Here is a 24,101-nt window from a genome sequence, read left to right as displayed (position 1 = left end):
TAGTACAATTAATTCACTCCATTATACCCAACCAAAAATTCTATATACATGAACTTATGCTCAATTGTGCTATATATGTTATATATTATACAACTAATAGTATGTGATATTATATTATATGAGCCAATTGTTAGGATTTTTTAGTGTAGAAAAATTTTCTCCCTATTTATTTTGAATACCCAACCTCAAAATCCTGGGCCCGCCCCTGTCGGCGGAGGCTGGTCTGCACCGGCGTCCTGACTCCTGAGCACGCACGCTGAGCCATGTAAGTTTGAGCCCAGCTCTTCTCAGTCGCCCTGCGCTGCCTTCTGCCTGCGACGATGGAGCCCGTCGCCAAGCGGGCCCGTACGGGCGGCGGAGGCGGATCCGCCGCCGTAGATCGCCTGAGCAGCCTGCCGGACGCCCTCCTCCACGCCGTCATGTCCTCCCTCCCGGCGCGGCAGATGGTGCAGACGTGCGTGCTGTCCAAGCGGTGGGTACATCTGTGGCGCTCGGTGCCTAGCCTCAACCTCGACAGCAGGGAATTTCTCCTACCAATATATGATAGATGGCAGAAGATGGAGGATTTCACCACCAACCTGCTCATGTTCCACCACGCTCCGACCTTAGACGCGTTCAGCATCCGTGCAGACGTAGCTGTTGGCAAGCACGGCCGCCATGTCGATAGGTGGATTCGCTGTGGTATCAAGTACTGCCCCCGAGTGCTGGACATCGCGGTCGCAACCGTTGGTTCTAGGTACAGGCTGCCCGATCTGGCCTCCGGTTCTTGTCGCCTCGGAAGGTTGCATCTTTCTTATGTGGCTCTGCACAGCGGCTTCGCGAGGCAGGTGCGCGATAGCTGCCCCGTGCTCCGATGCTTGGAGCTCCACCGCTGTCTCACCAAGTTTAGCCACATTGAGTCCAGCACACTGAACAGGTTGGTCATTGAAGACTCCATGGGTGGCTCCGATAGTTTAGCTATCAGTGCTCCTCGTCTTGCTTCCCTGCGCCTGGTGGCCTTTCTGTTCCACACATACAAGAATGGTGTTTCGTTAAGCGGAGCGAATTCCCTTGTGGAGGCTTCTGTTGCTGTGAAGTCTGGCCGAACCTCGCCAGAAGGTGAAGCCATGCTTTTTTGCGGCCTGTTCAGTGTTTCCAATTTGGAGTTGAAGGGTATACAGGAACTGGTAAGCCTTCCTTATTAGCGATGTTTTTGCTCCATGAAATAGTCCACAACTATTATATATGCTACACGAGATTTTGTCATTAGCAATTTGGTACGCCTTCCTTACTAGCGATATTCGTGCTCCATTCTTAACTCCATTAGTATTGTATATGCTACTTGAGATTTTGCACTAGCAATTGTAAGAACTTCTGACATGCATTAGCTGGTCTTTAATTTTGATAAGTGCTATAAAAAAATGAAATACGGTTGTCTGACAGCTAAGGTAACCCTGAATCATCAATCAGAACAGAGACAATTAATTGCAATTATGTTAATGTATGGTGTACACATTACTGTGTGCTCATTTGATGTTAGTGCTTATTATAGACATAATACCTTTTTTTTGATCAAAACATTATTGTTTACTCAAAGGATGGCAAGATAATGGACAACTATGATAAAAAAAAGTATCATTAGTGCTCATCAATAAGTCCAGATGGGCAGCTCTGCATTAACTAAACAAACAGGATTTATCAGCCTACAAGATGGCAAACAGCCTATTTATTGTGTCATGAGGCCGCATAATTGTTTTATTCAGTTAATGTCACTCTGACTTGACAATACGATAGCTAGTTTTTCTGGTAGGACTGCAGATTAAACAGTCTTGGCGACTGGCTTTTACTACTCTCGTTGAAATATCTGAATTTCAGGCAATACTTCATGAAAAATTTGATAAATCCCAATCATTCCACAACCTGAGAACCTTGTCACTAGACAATTGTTTTCAAGCTGAAGGTGATTTGAAGGACAAATTCAGGGCTCTCGGAAAGTTGCTAGAAATGTGTCCTAATTTGGAGAAGCTTACATTGCAGCATTGCTGGGTATTCAACTTTGATCTTTATCCACTTTGAATTTATGATTTATTATTATTATTCGATCTTTCCTTGCTTAATAGTTTTTATCTTATGTTGCCAATAGTTTTTAGGAGGTTCTACTCAAAGGGCAGAGAGAAAGACCAGAACGAGTGGGCTCTGTCTCGAAAGTAAGGATCAAGTGTCCTTCCATTGTCAGAAATTGAAGTTTATTGAAATCAAACATGACAATGAATTCGGTGGTGATCACCAACTGTTTCAACTGATGTGGGCCTTCTGGAGGAACCTAAAGAATGCTACCATCATTCTTACTAAAAACTCGCTTTAGGATTCTCCATCGGGTTAGCTATGTGAAATGCCATCTTGTATTCTTGTGCCCTGCTTGTTTAGGGTGTAAAACCACCTACTATCAACTCTCTTCAAATGATATATGTATTATTCTCGTTATTAGTGGCGTAGTGGAGACTAGAGAAGTAGACTACTCTTGGGTATGCTCCTTAGAAACTTTGTTGGATGTTTATGTAACAAACAAGTAACTGATATGCTGGTGTTTACGGAACCAGTATGGGTTGATGTTTATGGAACGAATAGTATTCAGTAGCCACCAAGTATGCCTTCACGTTTAATATATACTGTATGTAGCTTCAGCTGGGCATGATGCAATAATTCCATGTATATTATCAATTTATCATACAAAACTTTGTGAAGATTTCTCTGAAACCCTAGGAGATGCAGACGTGGATGCAGCGTTGGATTCTTGGCAGCCTGTTCGACCAATTTTATCTTTACACCGCCTTGAGGATAAGGTATATTAGTTCAGAAGCGATGAAATTATATATCTGAATGTTTTGATGCCAGTTCTACTACAAGGTTACCATGAAGAAGTTTCACCTGTTCATATCAAGTACGTTCTGTGTGTTTCAGGTGACGTTTGTTCAGGAACCTGATGAATTATCAATGTTCTATAACCTGAAGAGAGCTTGTTGCTGTAGTATTGCTTCGTCAGCGAACGTTGTGGTATGCCCAACAAATTTAGGGCTCTGGGGATTTGTCTGCAGAAATCCCCTGAATTGTGAACCTTACTTTGCAGCATTGCATGGTACTCCTTCCGTCCCATAATATAAGGGATTTTAAAGAAAAGTGACGTTTTCTAGAACGACGAATCTGGACAGTGAGACTGTCCAGATTCATAGTCCTAGGAAGTGTCACATCTCTCCAAAATCCCTTATATTGTCACTGCTCACTACTCTTGCTCCGTTGATTTTCATTCTTTTGATCTTTTTGAACATAAATCATCGACACTTTTAAAGATTACAGCATCTCTGAACTTTTGTGGACATCTGTATAATTGTATGAGCTAGAAAGGGCAGTGGTATTTTTCATTCTCTTGATTTAGCATTCAGCAGAGCTCCTGCACTTTTTAAAGGAAAAAAAATCACACCTCAAGATCAATTTTTTGTGGACTAAGAGCATCTCCAACAGCCTCTCCATCCCACTCTCCAAGCCAAATTTTAGCTATTCTAGCCAAAAACGTGCTCCAACAGTCTCTCCAATCGGATGGCTAAAACCCTCTCTCCACTAGCTAAATTTGGTCACTCTATTTGGTTGGCCAATGGTGGGCCCCACATAGCTAATCTCCTCCATCCCCACACGACAACAGGGAAAGGCATGGGAGGAGCATGAGCACGACGATGAGCACGGCGACCGCCGGCCTTCGCTCGCCGCCGCACCAAGCCAGTCGCCGGCCGCCGGCCTCCGCGCGGCGCCGCCCGTCGTCTCCACTCGCCGCGGCCGCGAGCCTCTGCGCGGCGAGGCTCGGCAGCGCCGCCGCCGCCGCTCTCTGTTCTCCGCCGGCCTATCGTCGCCTCACGTGCCCGCCGGCCGCCGTCACCACATCGGAGGAGATATTGTGGGGGAGGATGCAGTAGTCCAGTAGGATGAAGGGAGGAAGAAGTAGTAGTAGAGAATGGGTTGAAAGAGGAGGAAGAAGAGTAGTAGAGACTGACATATGGATCCCATTTGTTATAGAGAGGGTAGATGGAGATGCTGTTGAAGTAACATACAACTAGTTTGGCTAGCCAAATCAAATGGAGAGTTAGCTATTGTTTGGAGAGGCTGTTGGAGATGCTCTAAGGACTTTTCATGCGATTCTGTAAAATCTGCAATGAGGATGATGCATGTTTATCACGCTGAGGGCCCAAAAACATACGGAATTTTTATGAAGACCTAGGAATTAAAGGATTGAATCATATAATTTAATGGACATTTGTATGGAGATTTTAGATCATACATGTGTATTTCATGTGTTTCGCAATTGCATTCCTACCAAAATCATATGTTTTTTTCTATTTCTCCATTTTTTTTCCTAACATGTACTCCATCCATCCCAAAATATAAGTATTTTTTAACTTCAACACGGTCTTCGAGATGCTACATTGACCAATAATATCTATAAAAAATATATATTTTATATAAAACGAGTTACATATTATGATAGGTTGTTTAATGATAAATATAGTAATATCATGACTAATTTTTTTTTGCTATTAATATATTTTATTGACTTACATGTATGTTATGATCTGTCAAAAGATTTCAGAACGTCTCAAAAGGGGTGAAGACGGCGAGACGGACCTTGATTCTGTCCCTGATCCTCATGATTTCAACACTTCACAATGTCCGAATTTGAAGGTGATAGAGATCAAGTATAAATATGAAAAGGAACGTGAAACTTCTAAACTTTTGTGGGACATTTGGACAAACAACGAAAAGACGGTAGTATTCACCAAAACCAGGAGTTCCCGCTCAATTGCATGGGACTATTTTCAATAGAATATATTTACAACTCCACCGATCCTAAAATAGGTTAATTTATTTTGGCACGAAGAGAGTATACAACACCATCACTATTTTAAACTATTGTATTTTTTTACCCATGCTTACACTCTCCTACATCCGGTTCACAATGTACGGTGTTTATCTCTTTCTACTCCGAGCAATGTGATAACTTGCTCCCTCCATTCCTAAGGTCCCATTCTTTTCTGATTAAGATGCAAATTCTATCTCTATTTTCGTTAGCACTTTTTTCAAACTGCTAAACGATGTGTTTCGCGCAAAAAACTTTCTATATAAAAGCTGTTCTAAAATATTAAATAAATCCAATTTTTAATTTTATAATAATTAAAACTCAATCAATCATACTGTAATGACTTGTCTAGTTTTACGTGTGTTAAAAAAAATGGATACAACTATGCGTCGGGCACCCAATAAAACACAAAAATCAGAAGCCTCCGCGTCAGGTTTCCATCCTAATAAATAGAACAAACAAGAACCAGTAGAATAAAAAAAAACCCATATAGCTATAGCCTAAGGCCCTGTTTCTTTCAGCTTGAAATTATTATAATCTAGATTATTGAGTCAGATTACTATAAGCTAGATTGTTATAATCTGTAGTAGAAGCGGTTAGTTGTTTCTTTCCTAGATTATTAGAACCTAGATTATTGGGTTTGCAAGTCTAAAGAGGGAGTGGGGTGGCATGGTGGGTAATTTTTCACCCAATAATCTGGAAAAAAAACTCACATAAATGAGCTTATCATATTATAATAAGCTGGGCTCCAGATTATAATAAGCTACTTCAATAAGTTGTCTGTTTCTTTTAGCTTACTCACAATAATCTGGATTATAATAATCCCAAACTGAAAAAAACAGGGCCTAAGCCATGCCAACAGAATCAAAAATCAGGCACCCACGCTCCGTTGGCTGCTCATGCGCTTGTTGTGTCCTTCTCTCAAGAGGCATTTGTGCATGCATGCTCTTCATTCTCGCTTCTTGACAAAAAAAATCAATTAAATTACGTATTTGATTTATACTTCGATTACATAATTGTACTCATTATAATACAATCTTTATAACAAAATGCCACATGATTATATTTAGACACTAAAAAATATATATTTCAACCAATGAAGGTTAATTTTCACTTCAATTAAAATTATTAAAATTGGACTATGTTGCACATTTTAAGTTTTTATGTTATAGTGGATCTTTATTGTTGCGCACGATATCGTTTGGATGTTTCAATTTTTTTTGATGTTTCACTAGTTTATTTACAAATTTTGCACGTGGTGTTCCTTGCATGTTTCATCATGTACTAGCCACTCAGCGACTCTGATTGTCGGCATATCTTGCTTGTATGAATGGATCATTTATCATGATATTGACAGCTCGGTTTTGTAAGTAAGTTACTTCCTCCATTCTAAAATATACTCGGTTCACTTCTATATAGGAGCATTTGTAATTTGTTTAGTAAAGATTAAGATTAATGAGGAAAAATATTTGCTTTCAATCATCTTATTGTCAAATTTTGAATTGCTTGTATTATATTCCTCATCTAAACATCTGATTGACTACAAATGTATTGATTTCCGTGAATCGGAACCAGTGTCTTTTTAGTGATTAATAAGAGGGGTAAAATTAAATGGAGCAACATTTGTATGATTGAAAAAAAAAGTAGACGAAGGAATTAAATATGATATCATTGCGGTTGGTTGAGATGAGGGAGTATACGTAGAAGTAGCTATGTTTTATGATAAATTTTGAATATTAAATAATGCTATTTTTAGTACGGAGGGAGGAATATCATTAAGTGCTTATAGGGGTAAGGCATGCATGTGTTTGTTTATTATGGGGACGAGTGTACTCGTTTGTATATGAGCTCACATATTTGTCCTGTGTTTAGAAAAATGGTACACTATGGATGCTGATCATGCCGCTTAGGTGTTGAGTGCTCTAATACCAAGCAAAATTGTAACATAGTATTTATATACGTACTCTATCCTACATTATAGATATAAACCTACATATAAGAAAAGCTTACATGGTGGCATCATATAGAATGAATTGGAAAATAATAAAATTTGCAGATAAACATATATCTATTTAAACTTTGATGCTCAGACATTACATATGGAGAAATGGAATGTGATCTAATGCTAATTTGCTACAAATCACTTATTGAGGATAATCATGGATGTTAATAAATTCAGTATGAATTTATAGCTGAGTATTTTTTTTCCTTTATTTAATCTGGAGATTAATTAACCAAACATAGTGTTAACTTTTTTTTTTCTAGAAGCTTCTTGATTGGTCCAATGGTTTTCTATTCTCATAAATGAGTCCTGATAGATCCGAGGAGTTCTTGAGCTATCAGGCTGGATGAAATCAAACTAGGGTTTACTTACTAGAGAGGAAACAAGAAGGGATATGGTAGGGGATCTCACCAGATATAGGGCCTTCACGGCGAAGTGCAGCGGCGGAGGTTCGTAGACGTTGCCGGCTTGCCGGAGGGGAAGCACAAGCACCCCCCTTTCTCACTGTCACAGTGGCACAGTCCCACTTCTCCGAGGGTAAAGAGGAGGACAATTTGGGCCGAAACCGTACCGGGCTCAATTCTATGGCCCAACTGATAATTGCACTCTAAATTTTTATTTTCATTTTGTTGGAATACAGGATTAGAGATGAGTGTGACCTTGACCCCGGGTACACTTCCACAGTGAACTACTCCCTCCATTCCAAATTAATCTACATATAGTTTTTTTGAGTTTATTCCTAAATGATCTACATATTAAATATGTTCATTTATTAGGTCTATTCGTTATTTGTGCATTGGAGATGAGTAAATGAACATTGATGCATGCATCCATGCACACATGTATTTATAACCCACATGCAATATTTTGATTTGCTATTAGCTAGAAAATAGTGGGGATGGTGTATGCATTGAGTTTGTTGCTAGAGTAAATATAGTATGAGAGAGTTATTAGCTTTTTTGGTCTTGGTGTACCTATGAAATATGTAGATCAATTTGGAATGGAGGGAGTAACGCTTTACAAAATACAGCACAACATGCTGATTAGTCTCTCCCTCTCTCTCTCTCTGAAAGATCACAAACATACAGATCACTTAGCTTTCTTCATTATGTCTATATGTATGAGTTTCAATTGAAGGATGGTTGAATCGAAAATAACACAAAACTAAATAATTCATGCTTTGTGCGGTTGTGCCTAGCAAAAATAAGCGCACGCCCATGAAAGAAATTCCAAACAGGAGCTGATCATCAGAAAGCAACAGCACGCGTTACTTGCTGAGATCATGATGAATGATGATCCAGAACTAGTTGACAGAAATGTGCAGCATGCAGGAGTACGAATCAAAGAACCGATACCATAGGGCATACACTGAACAGCATCATCTGGAAACGAGACAGAAGCACACGCTCGCCCTTACAGGATAACAGTACATGAATTCGTCTGAAACTAGAACATTCTGAAAAGAAATGGCAAGTTCATTTAGAAAGCGGAAAACGGTAATGCTACTCAGAATCGGACCCAAATTGAGTTCCTACGTTCTTAATGGTTATTGTATTCATCAGATGGCTTCCAGCAATGTCTAGCAAAGTATTGACCAGTTGGCAAACATCATCCGTATCCTCGTACAAGATTTCAGTACGCTTCAACTTTCGACATCGAATCTTCAACAGGTCCTTAAGACTTGCTCGACTTGGTCTTTCTTTTCCCTATATCGGAACTTTTGGAGGCCTTCGCAGCGCACAATGATTTGTATAAGCTATCAAACTCAATCAAGTGAGAATAAAAATAAATGAAGGCAAATTTACCTTGCAGCACCGCATAGTGAGCTTCTCCAAATTAGGAGACTTCTTAAGAAGGTGCCACAATATCCCGAAATTGTCACCTAGATCACACTTTTCCAGCAACAAGGTTCTTAGGTTTTTGAATGTAGGGAATTCAAATGGTCCCTCATTTGGCATCACCTAAAAGATAGAAAAATAGAACTCAATAAACAAGTACTTGAAACCAACCTGTTTCATTGTAAAATGAAAGAGAGGAAACTTATAATTTTGGTTTTAACTGTATGGCCCAACAAAGTTACTAGCATAGACTTTAGAGTGCAGAGTAATTTCGTTATTAGTGTTGCTCTTTTTTTGAGCGAACATCGTGAGTTTGTAACTCAGCTCGCCTTGCTCACAAGTGTTACAGAACAAAATAACAAGAACAAATGACCTATTTGGAATATCACAGCAAAAATAAAACTTTGAGATATCACAGCACAAAGAAAACTTAATTACCATCTCAAAGTTTTGTAACCATAATCACGATGCACATTCTCTAAGACCAAAAAGACTAATCAGGACCAGGGCCAGTGCTCCTTGCTGGCTTTCATCGGACAATAGAAAAAACTTACATACGGTAAGAAACACACACTATAGATAACAATATAATTATCCGATCTTAACAAGTACAGCTTTATTTAGTACTGGATCAGTTGTAAGAAAGGTAAAATCAAGCATCAAGCTAGACATGCATCGAAATACAAGCTATAAGTAATAATCACCACAAAAGATCAGATGTGGATCTTTGGTCTAAGATAATAAGAGTTGCAAGATAAATACATATATCATTATCCAGGATAGAAAGGCATACCATCACATTGAAGCCCACCAGCACAAGATTTGTGACATTAAGTAGATTGCTAAGAAGCGTGCATTGCTTGCTGCGGTTATTTTTGTGAGAACTGTAATTGTTGGGATGTATTGATGCTTTCACGAGGTACCGCATTTGGTCTGAAATCTGGAAGTTTGCAAAGCTGAGTTCTAGGAGCAGAGAAGCAAGATTAGGAGCTTCTATAGTCAGCGGACCAAGAGGGCTTGGACTTCCCGCCGGTGATAGAATTGGTTCTTAGGGTGAACCTTACCAAAATTTGGCAATGCCTAAAATTTAGATAAATTGGTAACATTGTTAAAATTTTGATAGGATTGATACCAAAATTCTATACACACTACCAATATTTGAACAGGCCCATAGATTTTTGTTAGAATGTGGGGTTTTTTTTGTTCATGCCTGATTGATGATTTGCAGGGTTGGCTTATTCTGCATCCATGGCGACCGCGAGGAAGAGGAGCTGTCCAGACACCATCTCCACCGGCGACCGCCTGAGCGCGCTGCCGGACGCCCTCCTCCACACCATCCTCTCCTCACTCAAGGGCCGACAGATGGTTCAGACGAGCGTGCTCTCCAAGAGGTGGAGGCATCTTTGGCGCTCCGTGCCATGCCTCGACATCGACCAGAGAGAGTTCGCGGCCGCCAGTGAGAATTGGGCAATCTCCCGAAGTGACCTTGAAAAGTTTGAGGATTTTGCAGATAATGTGCTGGCCTATCGCTGTGGATCGCCCGCGAAATTGGACACATTCCGACTTCGCATATGTGACAGATATCATTCTCTCCGTTCTTCAGATACTGATAGATGGATTCGGCGCGGCCTCAAGTGCTCCCCGAGAGAGTTTCACTTGCATTTTGATTACAGATATGACTCCTATTTGCTTGAGATGCATAAGTTGGGTTCCAATTCTGGCTGCCTCACCAAGTTGCACCTTACTAGTGTTTCATTGCATGAATGCTTCATGGAGCACATCACTACTGTTTGCACCCTTCTGGAAGTTCTAGAGCTCAACAGATGTAATCTCTATCTCCAAGAAATTACACATCCCAAGCTGAAGAATTTGGTTCTGCATGGGCCTGCAGTGTATGATGAAGACGAACTTCCAGTTGGTGCAAATGCAAAATGTTATAAGGAGCTAATTATCAGGGCTCCTTGTCTTACTTATCTGAATTTAGTGCTTCCAGTTGACATGCGTCAAATTTCTTTAAAGGAGATGCCGTCTCTTGTCAGAGCATCAATCCGTTTCAGTGTTGTCTTTCCGTGCAAATGCAACTTTCTTAACGTGTTGTTTAATGTGACAAGTCTAGAATTGTCGGGTTTCCGTGAAATGGTGAGTCCTCTGTTTCTAATACATGTCTCCTGTAAGCACTTATGTTAGTTGAGCATCTAAATGTTTTCTCGCTAACTTTCCACTCAATAGATCATGTGGCAAAAGGATGGGTGTTGAGAAATTCTGAGCTGAAATAGATGCACAAATGTCTCAATTGATCTTTAGCTAGATGCCTACCTTGCTTAATCTTTGTATCCTATGGGCTATGTGCTTTTCATTTCTTGTAAGCAATGCAACTGCATTCATCAGAGGCTACAGGCTAACGAGTATGTTTGAATGCTGCTCCCTTCTTCACCCCTTGTATAAAAAAAACATCACTCCTAGTTCCTTCAGTTTTTTCTTAGGAGGAATTTTAGTAAGCAATGCTAATGCTAAAATTATTGTGCTCTCTTTATTTATGCTTGCTACTAAGTTAATGCAACTGCAACGAAACATGTATGCTTCTCTTTTTCTAAAAATTTATTGGCAACCAACTGTTGCTTAGTTTATTAACTGTAATATTATCCTAATTTCAGGTGCGGCTGGAGTTCAATCAAGTCGAATTCCATGCATTCAAAAACCTGAGGACCTTGTTGCTGGATAGATGCCGTCCGAGTTACAACAATGAGTTATTGCGTCACCTTCTCCAGAACTCTCCTAATCTTGAGAAGCTCACTGTGCATTGCTGCAAGGTATTTCTTTGTATAGTCCTTCAGTTCACAGTAACTCTTGCTGAATTGTGTTTGCTGATTAACTCATATGAAACCTTTTGTCTAGCAGTTCTCAAAAGGTTCCCTGGAGTGGAGGAAATCATCCCAGCATAAGAACCAGGTGAACTGTAGGAAGCTGAAGTCTACTGAAATCATATACAAGGACATTGATGATGTTCGTGAGCTTGTCGATCTTTTGCTGGACGTCTCAGGGCACCTACCGAAGAACACTATAGCGCTCACCAAAATATGAAGGAATTATCAGCCTGAAGCCCTGAACCTGACTAGTCCTCCCACTATCTGGTTTCCATCGATACCTTCTATTTGCAGATGTACTGTTTGTTGCAAATCTAATGCTAAGGTCCTATTCCTGAATCTAATCTAGATGGTGGTAGGACTCCTAAGCCTCCTGCATGTCTTGTTTGTGCATCGTGGTGAACTGTTTAGTAGCGTTTAATTGCAGGCTCAAGGAGACCAACAAAAGCCATGGAAGGTTTTGAGGTATTATATATTCATGGGTTGTAAAAGCTACTACTGACTATAACAAAATAAGTTTGTAATGCCTAAGCAATTTAGCCATTATCATGAGTGCTGCCAGACTTTGGTATAGCCTGTCAATTTGACAGTATTCTTACCAAACCTTCTGGGAAAAAAAAGAAAAAAAAAAGCATGGATTGCAAAGGTGCTCCAAAATTCTGGTAGCATATTTCTCTCCTATCTACGGGATATGGTATGCCAGGTCCATCAAAGCCCATGGATATGTCTTGTTGAGTTGTGACTTGGTGCTTTTGCCCTCCGAGCCGCTGCTCCATGAAATTCGATTCAATTGTTAGCAAAACGTAGCTCTTTCGAATGAAATTTTTGGCAAGTGAAATGCCTTGATTCACTCAACGCGAAGCTTCGGTTCGGAGCATGGCCACATGTCCTGAGGCCATTCACAGTCTGTCATGCGATTTTACCGAATGTCGCATGCCAGCTAGACGAAGAACCACATTAGCCACATACTTCACAATGTAAGTTATATAAAATGGGTCTGTCGGTCATATAGGCCCGAGGATGCCAAGCTTAGAGGGGAGAGGCCACCCCCAGCGTCCACGTGGCGCTCCCTCCCGAGGGGGTCGGGCCCGTGGATGAGTGGCAGCCATCCCTTTCGAGCCCCCGACCCCTCCTCGTGGCCACCATGGGTATGGGGTTAGGTGGGCGCCCCCCAGCGTCCACCTAACCGCATTTAATGTGGGCGGAGCGGGTGTAGCACGTCACATTTAATAGCAGTTTGCGACCGGTCTGTGACCGGCCGAATGACAGACGGGACGGCGACAATCTACTCACGCCCTGACCATGTGTTAGGCAGCGGGAGGCAAGTATGCCCCATCCCATCATGATGATCTAATCCGGAGTCGGCTTGACCGCTCCGGACGTGCCCGAGATTGTGTTCCTGGAGCATGCCCCCAAAAGTCCTCATCCATTAAATGGTGAATGACAAGGGCACCCCCCATGTCAGCCGGCATGATTTGATGGGCCCCACGCAGCAGCCGACGTGCGAATAGTTTCCAGGTTAAGGCACAAGACATGTATTTAATATAGAGAATATTTTCCCTCTTCCCTAGGTAGCTTTCGCAGCACATGTGGTAACCTCTTGGAGTATAAAAGGAGGTCAATGCCTAGCAAGGAGGGGGATCCATGGGTCGAAGGTTGGGGCTAACTCTAGCTTGTACACCAGAGATTCAGAGACTTTGAAAGCTCGGAAAAATCATCATACATAGGAGTAGGGTATTACGCTTCTTGACGACTCGAACCTGTATAACCCCCTTTTGTTTCATCTTCACCAAGGGGCCCGACCCCCTCTAGAACACACTACACTTCCTTCCATCCAACTCCTCAGTTTTCACCCGATGCCCCCCGCCGAACTATCAGAGGGGGGCCTCACAGTCCCCCACTCGAGGAGTTCACTCTCCGGCAAGGTCCCACTAGTATCATCTTTTTCACTTTTTTATCTCTCTTTCTCTCTCCTCTACTTTCCCATCGCATCTCCTCCTTTCCCCATCGCACAGAAGCTGCCGCGGGCGAGGGCGGCATTGGGCGGCACCAAAACTGGGGTGACGATGGCGGCAGCGGGCAGCCAGATCCACCCCTCCTTTCCTCCCCCGAAGCAGCGGCGGCGTCGGCTTCGCGGGAGCGGCGAATGGGCGGCCAGATCCACCCTCCTCGGTCGAGGCCGCCCCTCTCCTCTCGTTGCCCGGCGGCCACCGTCGAGCGGCTGCTGCACGGGTGGTTGACAACGGCGAGCGGCGGCTTGTATCGGTTTAAATTTGTCCATAACGACCGTCAACAGGCGTCTTCATTGATACGGTTTAAATTATCCTCGGTCTTGGTGACCAAATATTATAAGATAACCAAATTGGGATGAAGGAAATATGTTTATAATATATTTGTTTTATGTTGAAAATATTACTATATTTTTCTATAAATTTGATCAAACTTAAAAGAGTTTGAATAGGAGAAAATTCAAAGTGATTTATAATATGAAATGAAGATAGAAGTACTTTACGATATGCTTTTCCTACTATACATCATGGCTGTGTTCTTTTGGAGAGATTGGAAACCCTTCCCCTCCGTACGTAAAACAGAGCGATGAATTAATGCATGATTAATCAAATATTAGCTTAAAATTATTGAAAAATAAATTAATATGATTTGTATAGCAACTTTTCTATAGAAATTTTCTTTAAAAAAAACATCATACGGTAGTTTAGGAAATGCATGTTAAGGTGGTGTTTAGATTCAGGGACTAATTTTTAGTTCCCATCATATCGTATGTTTTGAAACTAATTTAGAGTATTAAATATAGATTAATAATATAACTAATTACATAAATGAGAGCTAATTCGCGAGACAAATTTTCTAAGCACAATTAATCTATAATTAGCACATATTTATTATAGCATCACATAGGCTAATCATGGATTAATTAGGCTCAATAGATCCGTCTCGCGAATTAGTCTAGAATTATGAAATAAGTTTTATCATTGGTCTATATTTAATACTTCTAATATAATTAATATCCAACCATCCAATATGACATGGACAAACAGCCCGATTGAAAATCAATGGTAGACGGCAGCCGTATATAGCGTCTGGGGGTCCCCCCATTTTCTCCCTTTTGTCCTCCCCTTTCTCCGTCCGGAGGAGCCGAGGAGTTGTCGTCTGTCCGTGGGTCTCGACTCCATCGGTCTTGCGCGCTATCTCCGAGGCTCCGCCAACTCCGGCGACGCGGCTGGGCCTTGTGCAGCGACGGCCGGCTGCTCCGACGTTAGTCCCCGGCGATCCCATCTCTCCGACGGTTTATTTTTTTTCCTGCATCTCTTCAAACCTCTCTAATGTTTATTTATGTTCGGTCGAGTCCAATGTACTGGAGTAATGCTTTGAGTTTGGTTGGAAAATTCTTGATTCAGTTACTGATGTAGCAAACGATCTCCCGTTTTTAAGTTTGGTGATTGTGTGGGTTCAGGTAAGAAATGGAAGTGGAGAATTTATAGGGCTTTTGTTCGTCTAATCCCTTATATATCCCGTGGAGATTGGAGGGGATTGGGGATAATAAGCCGTTACCAGGAAAAAAAAGAGGGTTTTTTATAATTGAAATCCTGCATCAGCCACTATGATCTGCTAGTTGCATCTCCTTTTCAAGCTTAAGCTGATTTTGTGAATTCGCTATATATATGGAAATGGGGATTACTGTGGTTGATGCAATATTTTTGGCACTCTTGTAGACTGTAGTGGAATTGCTCCGAGAGCAGAGCTCTCCAGGTCTCCATGGATCTGGACACCACACGAAAGCGGCCCCGTGAAAGCGGCGTCGCCGTCGATCGGCTCAGCGCGTTGCCGGACTGCCTCCTCCATGTCATCATGTCCTTCATGAAGGCCAGGCAGGTGGTGCAGACGTGCATGCTGTCCAAGAGGTGGGAGCACCTCTGGCGCACCGTGCAGTGCCTCGATGTAGATCATCGGGAGTTCCAAAGCACAGGTGAAGCTGCACAGGGCGACAATGAGGTGTGGCAGAATTTTGAGGATTTTGCGGACAACCTGATGCTTCATCACCAGATTGCACACCTGGATACGTTCCAGCTGCATGTTAATGATGTGTATCGTTGGGGTCAACATGCATCTAGGTGGATTCGTCGCAGCATCAAGTATAACACCAAGGTTCCTGGCATTCCTCGCCCGGGATTGAGCTGCAGTTCTTGGAGCCTCAAAAGACTACATCTTTCTAACATTTGTCTGGATGATCTGTTCGCAAAGCACATTAGCTCAATGTGCTGCTCTCTGGAGGATTTGAATCTCAAAGGATGCAGATTTGCATTCAATGAGATCACGTCCCACTCACTGAAGAGCTTGGTAATCGACAGCTGCGACAGCAAGCTTTGTCCTTCCAAACTGGTTGTCACGGCTCCTGCCATTGCCTCCCTGTGCCTTATTGTGAAATTGTGGTTTTTCCCCGGCGGTCTCTTTGTAAATGAAATGCCATTCCTTTCGAAAGCATCCATTCTTGTTTCAGCCACCTACGACGGAAAGAACTTCCAACACAATCAAAGCAAGTTTCTTGGTAGCCCCTGTAATGTGACAACTTTAGAGTTGTCAGGTTTTCAGACAATGGTATGTATTCTGTCTTCACAGACTTGCTTCTTCTATACGTTTACCTTGTGGTGCCATTTCAGCATTATATATTTCAGATTATACCTGAGGAACCGGTTGAGTTACCAGAATTCAAGAACCTCAAGATCTTATCCCTTGACAAGTGTGATCTTAGTGACAACTTCCAGTTATTGAAGCACTTTCTGCAGAACTCGCCTAATTTGGAGAAGCTCACGTTGCGGCTTTGCGAGGTATTCATGCTCTTATTTTGGCCTTAACATTCTTACATAATTAAATTTGGCTCATTATTGGACATCCTTTACTATACTGCGAACAGCTGCCAAAGGATTCTAAGAAAAGGAAAGGGAAGGCCAAGGCGAAGAAAACACGTTTGGTGGATATCCGGTGTGAGAACCTAAAGCTTACTGAAATCATCTACGATGCTGATGATGTCCTCCAACTGGTCGGGCTTTTGCTGAACGATTCAGCAAATCTTCCTAACAACATAAAACTCAGCAAAGTTGATCGTTAGTATGGTTAGTTCAGGCCCTCTTTTGTGATGACCGATTCTTAGGCCTCTCCTGAATTCACATGTCTTGTCTGTCTTCCGATGCACTGTCAGTTGTGTAGTTGAAATGCACCTATCTTTTGACTTGTCTAATCGGTTTAAGACTGCTCTGTTCTGTTAGCTATTGCATGTGTTCTTGCGCGCTGTGATGCTAGGTTAATGAAGTGATAGCGATTGATACTTATGGCTATGAACAGACCAATTTCTTACTATAGAGCATGTTCAAAACGTATGATGATCCATGCTCCTGGTTGCCTAGTACAATGTCTACAATGAGCACAGCAAAAGCACGTCTCTATTGAAATTTGCTGTGCCATGTTTTTTTAGGACTTATACGTCTCTACAGCTTATATCATACTATCAACAAAACGATTTAATAAACAGCAGATTTATATGGGTATAGACGTATAATGGTGTTTCATATCCTAATTCATGGTGTGCTCTCTCAAAGCCCCTCCATTCTGATGTTTAGATTTTGTCGTAAGTTGAACTTATACTTGATCATACAGAATTTTTACAGGTACCTCAAGGAACTAGTACTACAGGGTACCTGTTGTCACGAAATTTTCTGCCTAACATGTCAGATGCCTAACGTGTGAGATGTGTGTTGATCGCGCCAACCTGAGGTATGGAAAATCTGCTTAGTTCCAATGTAGGATCCTAGATTTTGATGAGGTTTGATCCTGAGGTTTGATCGTGCAACTGACATGACATTGATGTAGCAGCGATTAGCCGATAGGTTGAACAATCGGTTGTTGGAGACTTGGAAACCCAGATGTTGATAACAATTGCAGACTCGAGTCTCGGGTGTGCCAAAAGCGTGTGTCTGCTGATAGCCGATAGCTTGGTGTAGAATCGATTGAAGGATTCGGTGCCAGTACTTAGCGCTGAACGCCTTTGGTTGTTGATGCCAACTGATGTTAATGGGACTTTGGACGATTACCTGAAAGCTTGTTGTAGAATTGGATCGGCTGGAAGTCCGATACAAATAGATTCAAATAGTTATATAAGAAATGAAGCCTTTGCTACAATTGGTTAAAACTAACTTATGTATAATTATTAGCAAACCTTTCTTTATGAAAGACAATCTTGATAGATTGGACTTAACCAAGATAGTATAAAATTGAAGTTGATATATATATAGATTTATCTAACAACTAGACTAATCTTTATAAGCCAATGTAACACTTAGAACCAGTAACCAGATAACTTATCGGCTAGTACTCCGATGAAACATAAGCCTAAAAACTCTCGGCTTAACAAGACTTAGATTATCAGTAGCAATCTAAAAGATCAAAACTAACTGAGAGAGAGTATGAGATATAAGCAAACGTGATAGATATAACAAATCTATCTTAAAATAGCATTATGTTTAAAGAGACATCAACTTGATCATAATATCAGACCGAACCGAGGAAGTTCTAAGTCGATGTTACTCTAAACAACAATGCAATCAAAAGTAGAGACAATATATCAGATAGGGAACACTTGCTTCGGCCCGAATAGTATATTGGACCTAACCGAGGAAGTCCTAGTCACGCCGTTGTAAGCGAAGGTGATGTAACTTACTTCTCGCCGGAGGTCGGACTTAACCAACGTAGCCCATGCTCGAAACTAAGAACTCGCCGGGAGTAAACTAGGGTGACGATACGCCGAAAGTTGTATTGATCGACTGATATTTTATAATGATCCAGGATGTACATGTTTATACACCCATGGGTAGATGAGTGGTCAAAGCACCCATGGGTAGATGAGTGGTCGAAGCAACCTCATCCTAATGCTATTGAATGATGAGTCTTCGTTGAATGATGACAATAGATTTATTTTTGATATTCTTGAGGTGGTTCAAATAATGTATGGTAAGTACATTGAAGAATCGACAGGAGTGGGTCTGTCTTTAGACATGAGGTGATTGATCTTGATAAATTGGCTGATCATTGGAGAATATACCATGACTACTTTTCGAAAGAACCTATATACCTTCCTCTTTATTCTAGACGCAGGTGCGTAATAGTGAATACTCCCTCCGTCCCATAAAAAACCAACCTAGTATCAGATGTGACACATACTAGTACTATGAATCTAGATATACATATGTCTAGATTCGTAATACTAGAATATGTCACATCCGGTCATAGATTCGTTTTTTATGGGACGAAGGGAGTAGTATTTTTTCAATCTTGGTTTGAATTACCGACTTGAGTGCGCAGTGCCGTTCAAGTGTGCAATGCACGGGAAGTCCGCAAGTGCGTCGGAACCCGGGTTTCCCTTACCGTCGGTAACTGCGCGGTTACCGGGCTTACCTTGGGGGTACGGTAATATAAATACCGCGGTAACCTCCTTAAATTCAAATAAATTTTAAAAATAATTTAATTTTTTGATAAATTTTGCACGGTTTTTTGCGGTTACCGTGATAACCGTGCTTATCACCGGGGCACGGTAACCTTGGCCCCGACGGTTTGGGAAACCCTGGTCGGAACACACTATTGCATCTTCGTGCCTTCGGGCTTCATCGGTTCATCCATGGTCCGACTGGGTTCATCCATGGTCCAACTGAATCAGCAACAGCCAACATGCAACAGATTACACATGGAATCATAGAGTAAAGGCAGCAATCAGGCATCAGCAGAAGCAGAAGTGCAGAACGACGGGCGTCGCCGTCGGTCGACGGCAACAGCAAGAGAAACCTGCGCGGCTCGGACGAAGTAATTAATTTGTTTCGTTTGATATTATGGAACGGATGAAGTAATTGTATGCATGCATACATATAATTAATTAATTAGGACCTCTTCTACATTAAATTAGTACTTTTTTAAATCCTCCATCCTTAAGATCTCTAATTCTATTGGATGCATGTATTATACTCCCTCCATTCCAAAATATAAGACACAGCCACCCTATATCCAAAGACCAAGAAATAATTATTATCACCTCTTTATTTGAATAATCCCAACTAATACAATACATGCACCCAATAGAATTAAGCATCTTGATTTAAAAAATAATAATCTAGGAGAGAGAATTTGCAATTAATTATCATGCATGCATGCACGCCTTATATTATGAAACACCTTTAAAAAGTAGTTGCGCCCTATATTTTGGAACAGAGGGAGTATTTATTAGGATGATCTAAACTAGGAGATGATAATAATTATTTATTGGTCTTTGGGTTAAGAGTGTTAGTGACTTATATTTTTTGGAACGGAGGGAGTAGCAACCGGTACTCACGAACATGCGGACTCGCGAAGATATAGGAAACCAACAGGTTTGCTAGTGGTAGTTGGAAATTAACGAAGATCGGAAGATACTATGATCATATGATCTCATCGATCTCCTGCCACCGCGACCGCGGATATGCAACAGTCCGGTCCGGTTTTGAAGCCTAATCCAGTACGTTTAGCTACCGAAGCTAAACAAGATGGAACAGCTAGCGCGCCGCGTAATACTCAGATCCGATCGATCAAAGCAACAACTCACAACTTCGCGCGCGCGGCGCGGCTCGGCTGGGGGCGTCCGCCATTGTCGTCGACCATGGAGATCGAGGGCTCCCGCAAGCGCAAGCGTACTCCCGCCGCCGCCGAGGACCGGCTGAGCGAGCTGCCGGACTGCCTCCTCCACGACATCCTGTCCCACCTCAAGGCCCGGCAGGTGGTGCAGACGTGCGTGCTGTCGCGGCGGTGGCGCCACCTCTGGCGCTCCGTGCCGCGCCTCGACGTCGACTGCAAGGATTTCTGGTCGCCGCCGCCGGCGTCGACGCAGCAGCAGCAGCAGCACGCGGCTCTGTTGGCGGCGGAGTTCGCCAGGTTCGAGGACTTCGCCGACAACCTCCTGCTCCGCCGGAGCGCCGCCGCGCCGCTGGACGCCCTGCGCCTGCGCGTCGACGAGCGATGCCAGCGCACCACCTACGGCAGGTGGGTCCGCCGCGCCATGGTCATGCACGCGCCGGCGGCGCTCGAGGTCGTCCGCCACTACGGCGGCGGCGGCGCCGCGGCGCCGCTCTTCGCGGCGCTGCCGCTGTCCCTGCCCTCCGGCTGCCACCGCCGCCTCACGAGGCTCTGCCTCGACGGCGTCACCCTCCCCGCGGGGTTCGACGCGATGCTCGCCTCGGGGTCGGGGCTCCCCGTCCTGGAGGACCTGGAGCTCAGGGCAGCCCACTACCCGTTCGCGCGGATCGCCTCCGCCACGCTCAAGAAGCTCGCCGTCGAGCGCTGCGGCGGCGGCGGCGGCGCGGGCTACCTCACCGGCGACGACGGCGGCGTGGTCGTCATCTCCGCCCCGCGCCTCTCCTCGCTGCGCCTCGGCATCTACCTCGAGCCCAACTGGCCCGCCTTCGCCGTGGAGGGGCCCACGCCGTCCCTCGTCGAAGCATCGATCCAAGTCTTCCACGCCACCGCCATTGATGCACATGCACCTGAGCCGCAGATTACGCAGAGGATGAGCTTGCTGAAATCTCTTTGCAATCTGCTTGCTGGCATCTCCCACGTCAGTAGCCTAGAGCTGTCAGGCCTTCATGGACTGGTACGCGTCAAATCCTTCAATTCTCAATATATATAGGGAGTGGATTCTAATCCCTCGAGGGGATATCCTCTCGTATACCTTTTTCTTCCAAATTCGATGCAAATAGTTGTGAAAAAATCTGAAAAAAATTGACAATGTAGAGTATAATGATACCTACTAGTCCACTAAAATTCATGTTCAAATTCGATCTACACATCGAGAAACAAAAAAGACAAATTTAGATATAAACAGTACACTACTATTCATACGCTGAATTTGTCTTTTTTATATCTCGACGTGTGAGTTGAGTTTGGACTTAAGATTTTGTGAAGTTGTATATATGTGTTGTATGAATGTTGTCAAATTTTTCCAGAATTTTTCATAACCATTTAGATGGTTTTTGAGCAAACGAGGGAACATCCCCTCGAGGGATTAGAATAGTTTCCCATATATATATATATATATATATATTCCTCTTTCCGTTTTATATTTGATTCTTTAGTTAAACTTTATTAAGTTTGATCAAGTTTATAGAAAAAATTAGCAACATCTAAAATATCAAATCAGTTTCATTAAATTTAACATAAGATATACTTTGATAATATATTTATTTTGTGTTGAAAATACCACTATATTTTTCTATAAACTCTTTCAAACTTGAAGAATTTCGACTAGGGAAAGAGTAAAACGACTCATATGAAAATGAGGGAGTACTTCGTTTTGAAACATCTGTGCCAAAGGAGTATTTCAGAAATTTCGGAACAACATTTTTTTTGAATTCTTAACAAATTTTGGTCCAATTTAAATAGATTTCTACCAAATTTAAAAACAAGAAGGAAATTTCGGGAAAAATAGTTTCATGCCAATACCGAGGATGCAAACATTTACTTCTGGCACTGAAACCGAACCGTATAAAATAAAAGAGAAATGTTACTATCCTTGAGGAGATATCAAGGAGTATCATAGTCGTATATCGCCCTAAAGAGAGATCGGACATTGAGAGATACCGTATATAGTATTTCGTAAAATTTGGTGCCTCGAGGACATAACAAAGACTCTAGAGGGATTGTTCCTGTTACATTATCATTGATTTGGTAATTCTGAACTAATTAACTGTTCCTATAATTAACTAGCTACTCCTGGTTTTCTGTATTTCAGGTGATGCCATTGCAAGGAGAGGGAAATGATCCTTACAATCAAGCACCAGCAGGCCAGCACTATCATAATCCAGACAACAACCTAGCTCAGTATTATCAAGCATTGCCTCCCATCTTTCAGTATCAACAACCAGTTCAGTATTATGATATACCACTCCATCCTCTCTTTCCACCTTATAATTACCAGCATCCTAATTGGGCGGCGCAACACCGTCAACCTATGCCCCTGTTGCAAACAATGCTGGATGACAACCATGGCGGATTGCCGGTGTTCTCTAACCTAACAACCATGGTGCTTCGCGAGTGCAATATCCATGTAAATAACAGCATGAAAATGCTGTGGCGTTTCCTGCAGAACACCCCTGCGCTGGAGAAGCTCACTCTTCAGAATTGCAAGGTAAACAGCATGCAAACTTTTATTTCCTTTTAGTTAATTTACCTTGCAATATATGTATACATCTTTAGAATTTTGACTCTATTAATATTTGCTTTGGTTTTACTAATTAATATACATTTGTCGTTGCCGAAAATAGTTCTCAAATGGTGCTGATGTTAGGAAACATGGTCCTAAGTTGAAGATCTCTTCCAGCTTAAAGTTTGTGGATATCATATACAAAGATGTGAATCACCATGATGGCGAAGAAGATGAGTATGAAGACGAAGATGAAGACAAAGATGAACATCCTGAGGAAGTTAATAAGGTTTTGTTCATAATGTCAAGAAAATTGAAAGATGTTACTGTCAAAGTTAAGAAAGTAGATGGATATCAATAGTATTTTTAGTTGTTTTCCGTTGTTGGGAAAAACCATTGTATTTAATCTATCGCGTACAGTTTGTCTACTTCGAAACTTAATCGCTTACTATTTTTCTCGCATGAATCATGAATGGATAATCACATATACTGTTCATAATAGCAAATTGAAACCATTTGTAACAAGTTGTTTTAATGATATTCATAGATTTATTAGAGTGAGTGGTATGTGAGCGTGGTGGATCCAACAATCCAACCCCAAGTCATGGATGTAAAATTATACTCCCTCCGTTTCAAAATATTTGACACCGTTGACTTTTTAGCACATGTTTGACCGTTCGTCTTATTAAAAAAATTTGTGAAATATGTAAAACTATATATGTACATGAAAGTATATCTAACAATGAATCAAATGATATGAAAAAAATAAATAATTACTTAAATTTTTTTGAATAAGACGAATGGTCAAACACGTGATAAAAAGTCAACGGTGTCAAACATAAACATTTTGAAACGGAGGGAGTAGTATTCTACTGTAATCAGGCAATACGAATTACGAAGCGCACTCGTTTATGATCCAACCATGGGATACAAAGCTCCTGAATTCCTGATGCTAACGAATGCACAGCTTTTGTAGCTTGATATCTATTGAATGAAATTGACGTGTCGCCCGTTTGTTAAAATAAACTTTTACAGCTTGATCGTTGGGCCCAAACAAAGTGATAAGTCGTAAACACAGAGCAACAAAAAATAATTTATGAATATTTTTTTTCATTTACGGATTAGCAATTTAAAAGCCAGTTCTGAAAAATAAGCTACGATATGAAAACCTCAAAATTATCTTCAAAATCAAAATTCGGTTGCCCATGGGTTTGTAATTGAGAAAAAAAAATCCAAGACCATTAGTTTTTTTTGGACAAATTAAGGCCATAGTACCTGGTTTGTGGGC

At 41.9% G+C, this 24,101-nt stretch overlaps 3 protein-coding genes and 1 pseudogene across 6 annotated transcripts; all 4 read left to right on the top strand.

Annotated features, from left to right (window-relative positions):
- The first annotated feature begins 320 nt into the window (after positions 1-320).
- Positions 321-4,848, top strand: LOC127770847 (MEIOTIC F-BOX protein MOF-like). Its single transcript, XM_052296630.1, has 6 exons — positions 321-1,166; positions 1,855-2,025; positions 2,123-2,186; positions 2,725-2,822; positions 2,941-3,033; positions 4,609-4,848. The coding sequence occupies exons 1-6, from the start codon at positions 321-323 to the stop codon at positions 4,846-4,848; spliced, it is 1,512 nt and encodes a 503-aa protein (XP_052152590.1).
- A 3,502-nt stretch (positions 4,849-8,350) lies between these two features.
- LOC127769641 (MEIOTIC F-BOX protein MOF-like) lies at positions 8,351-11,803 on the top strand (annotated as a pseudogene).
- A 2,920-nt stretch (positions 11,804-14,723) lies between these two features.
- On the top strand, positions 14,724-18,464 carry LOC127769640 (MEIOTIC F-BOX protein MOF-like). Of its 4 annotated transcripts, XR_008016826.1 has the most exons (5): positions 14,724-14,859; positions 15,318-16,200; positions 16,278-16,430; positions 16,517-17,373; positions 17,473-18,462. XR_008016826.1 is itself a non-coding variant. In XM_052295245.1 (4 exons), the coding sequence occupies exons 2-4, from the start codon at positions 15,361-15,363 to the stop codon at positions 16,709-16,711; spliced, it is 1,188 nt and encodes a 395-aa protein (XP_052151205.1). In that variant the 5' UTR covers positions 14,724-14,859; positions 15,325-15,360; the 3' UTR covers positions 16,712-18,464. The 4 variants fall into 4 exon arrangements, 3 of the variants coding, with proteins under 3 accessions (XP_052151205.1, XP_052151204.1, XP_052151203.1); XM_052295245.1 differs by having other exon boundaries at positions 15,325-16,200; positions 16,517-18,464; XM_052295244.1 differs by having other exon boundaries at positions 14,724-14,890; positions 16,517-18,464.
- Positions 18,465-20,278: 1,814 nt separating this feature from the next.
- On the top strand, positions 20,279-23,174 carry LOC127769324 (MEIOTIC F-BOX protein MOF-like). The gene is made up of 3 exons (XM_052294875.1): positions 20,279-21,265; positions 22,403-22,798; positions 22,935-23,174. Exons 1-3 carry the CDS (start codon positions 20,279-20,281, stop codon positions 23,172-23,174), a joined length of 1,623 nt encoding a protein of 540 aa, XP_052150835.1.
- The last annotated feature ends 927 nt before the right edge of the window (positions 23,175-24,101 follow it).

This window comes from Oryza glaberrima, chromosome 4 (assembly GCF_000147395.1).
Source record: "Oryza glaberrima chromosome 4, OglaRS2, whole genome shotgun sequence".
NCBI classification, from domain to species: Eukaryota; Viridiplantae; Streptophyta; class Magnoliopsida; order Poales; family Poaceae; genus Oryza; species Oryza glaberrima.
Note: the sequence above shows the minus strand (reverse complement) of the source record. Positions and strands in the feature narration are given on the sequence as shown.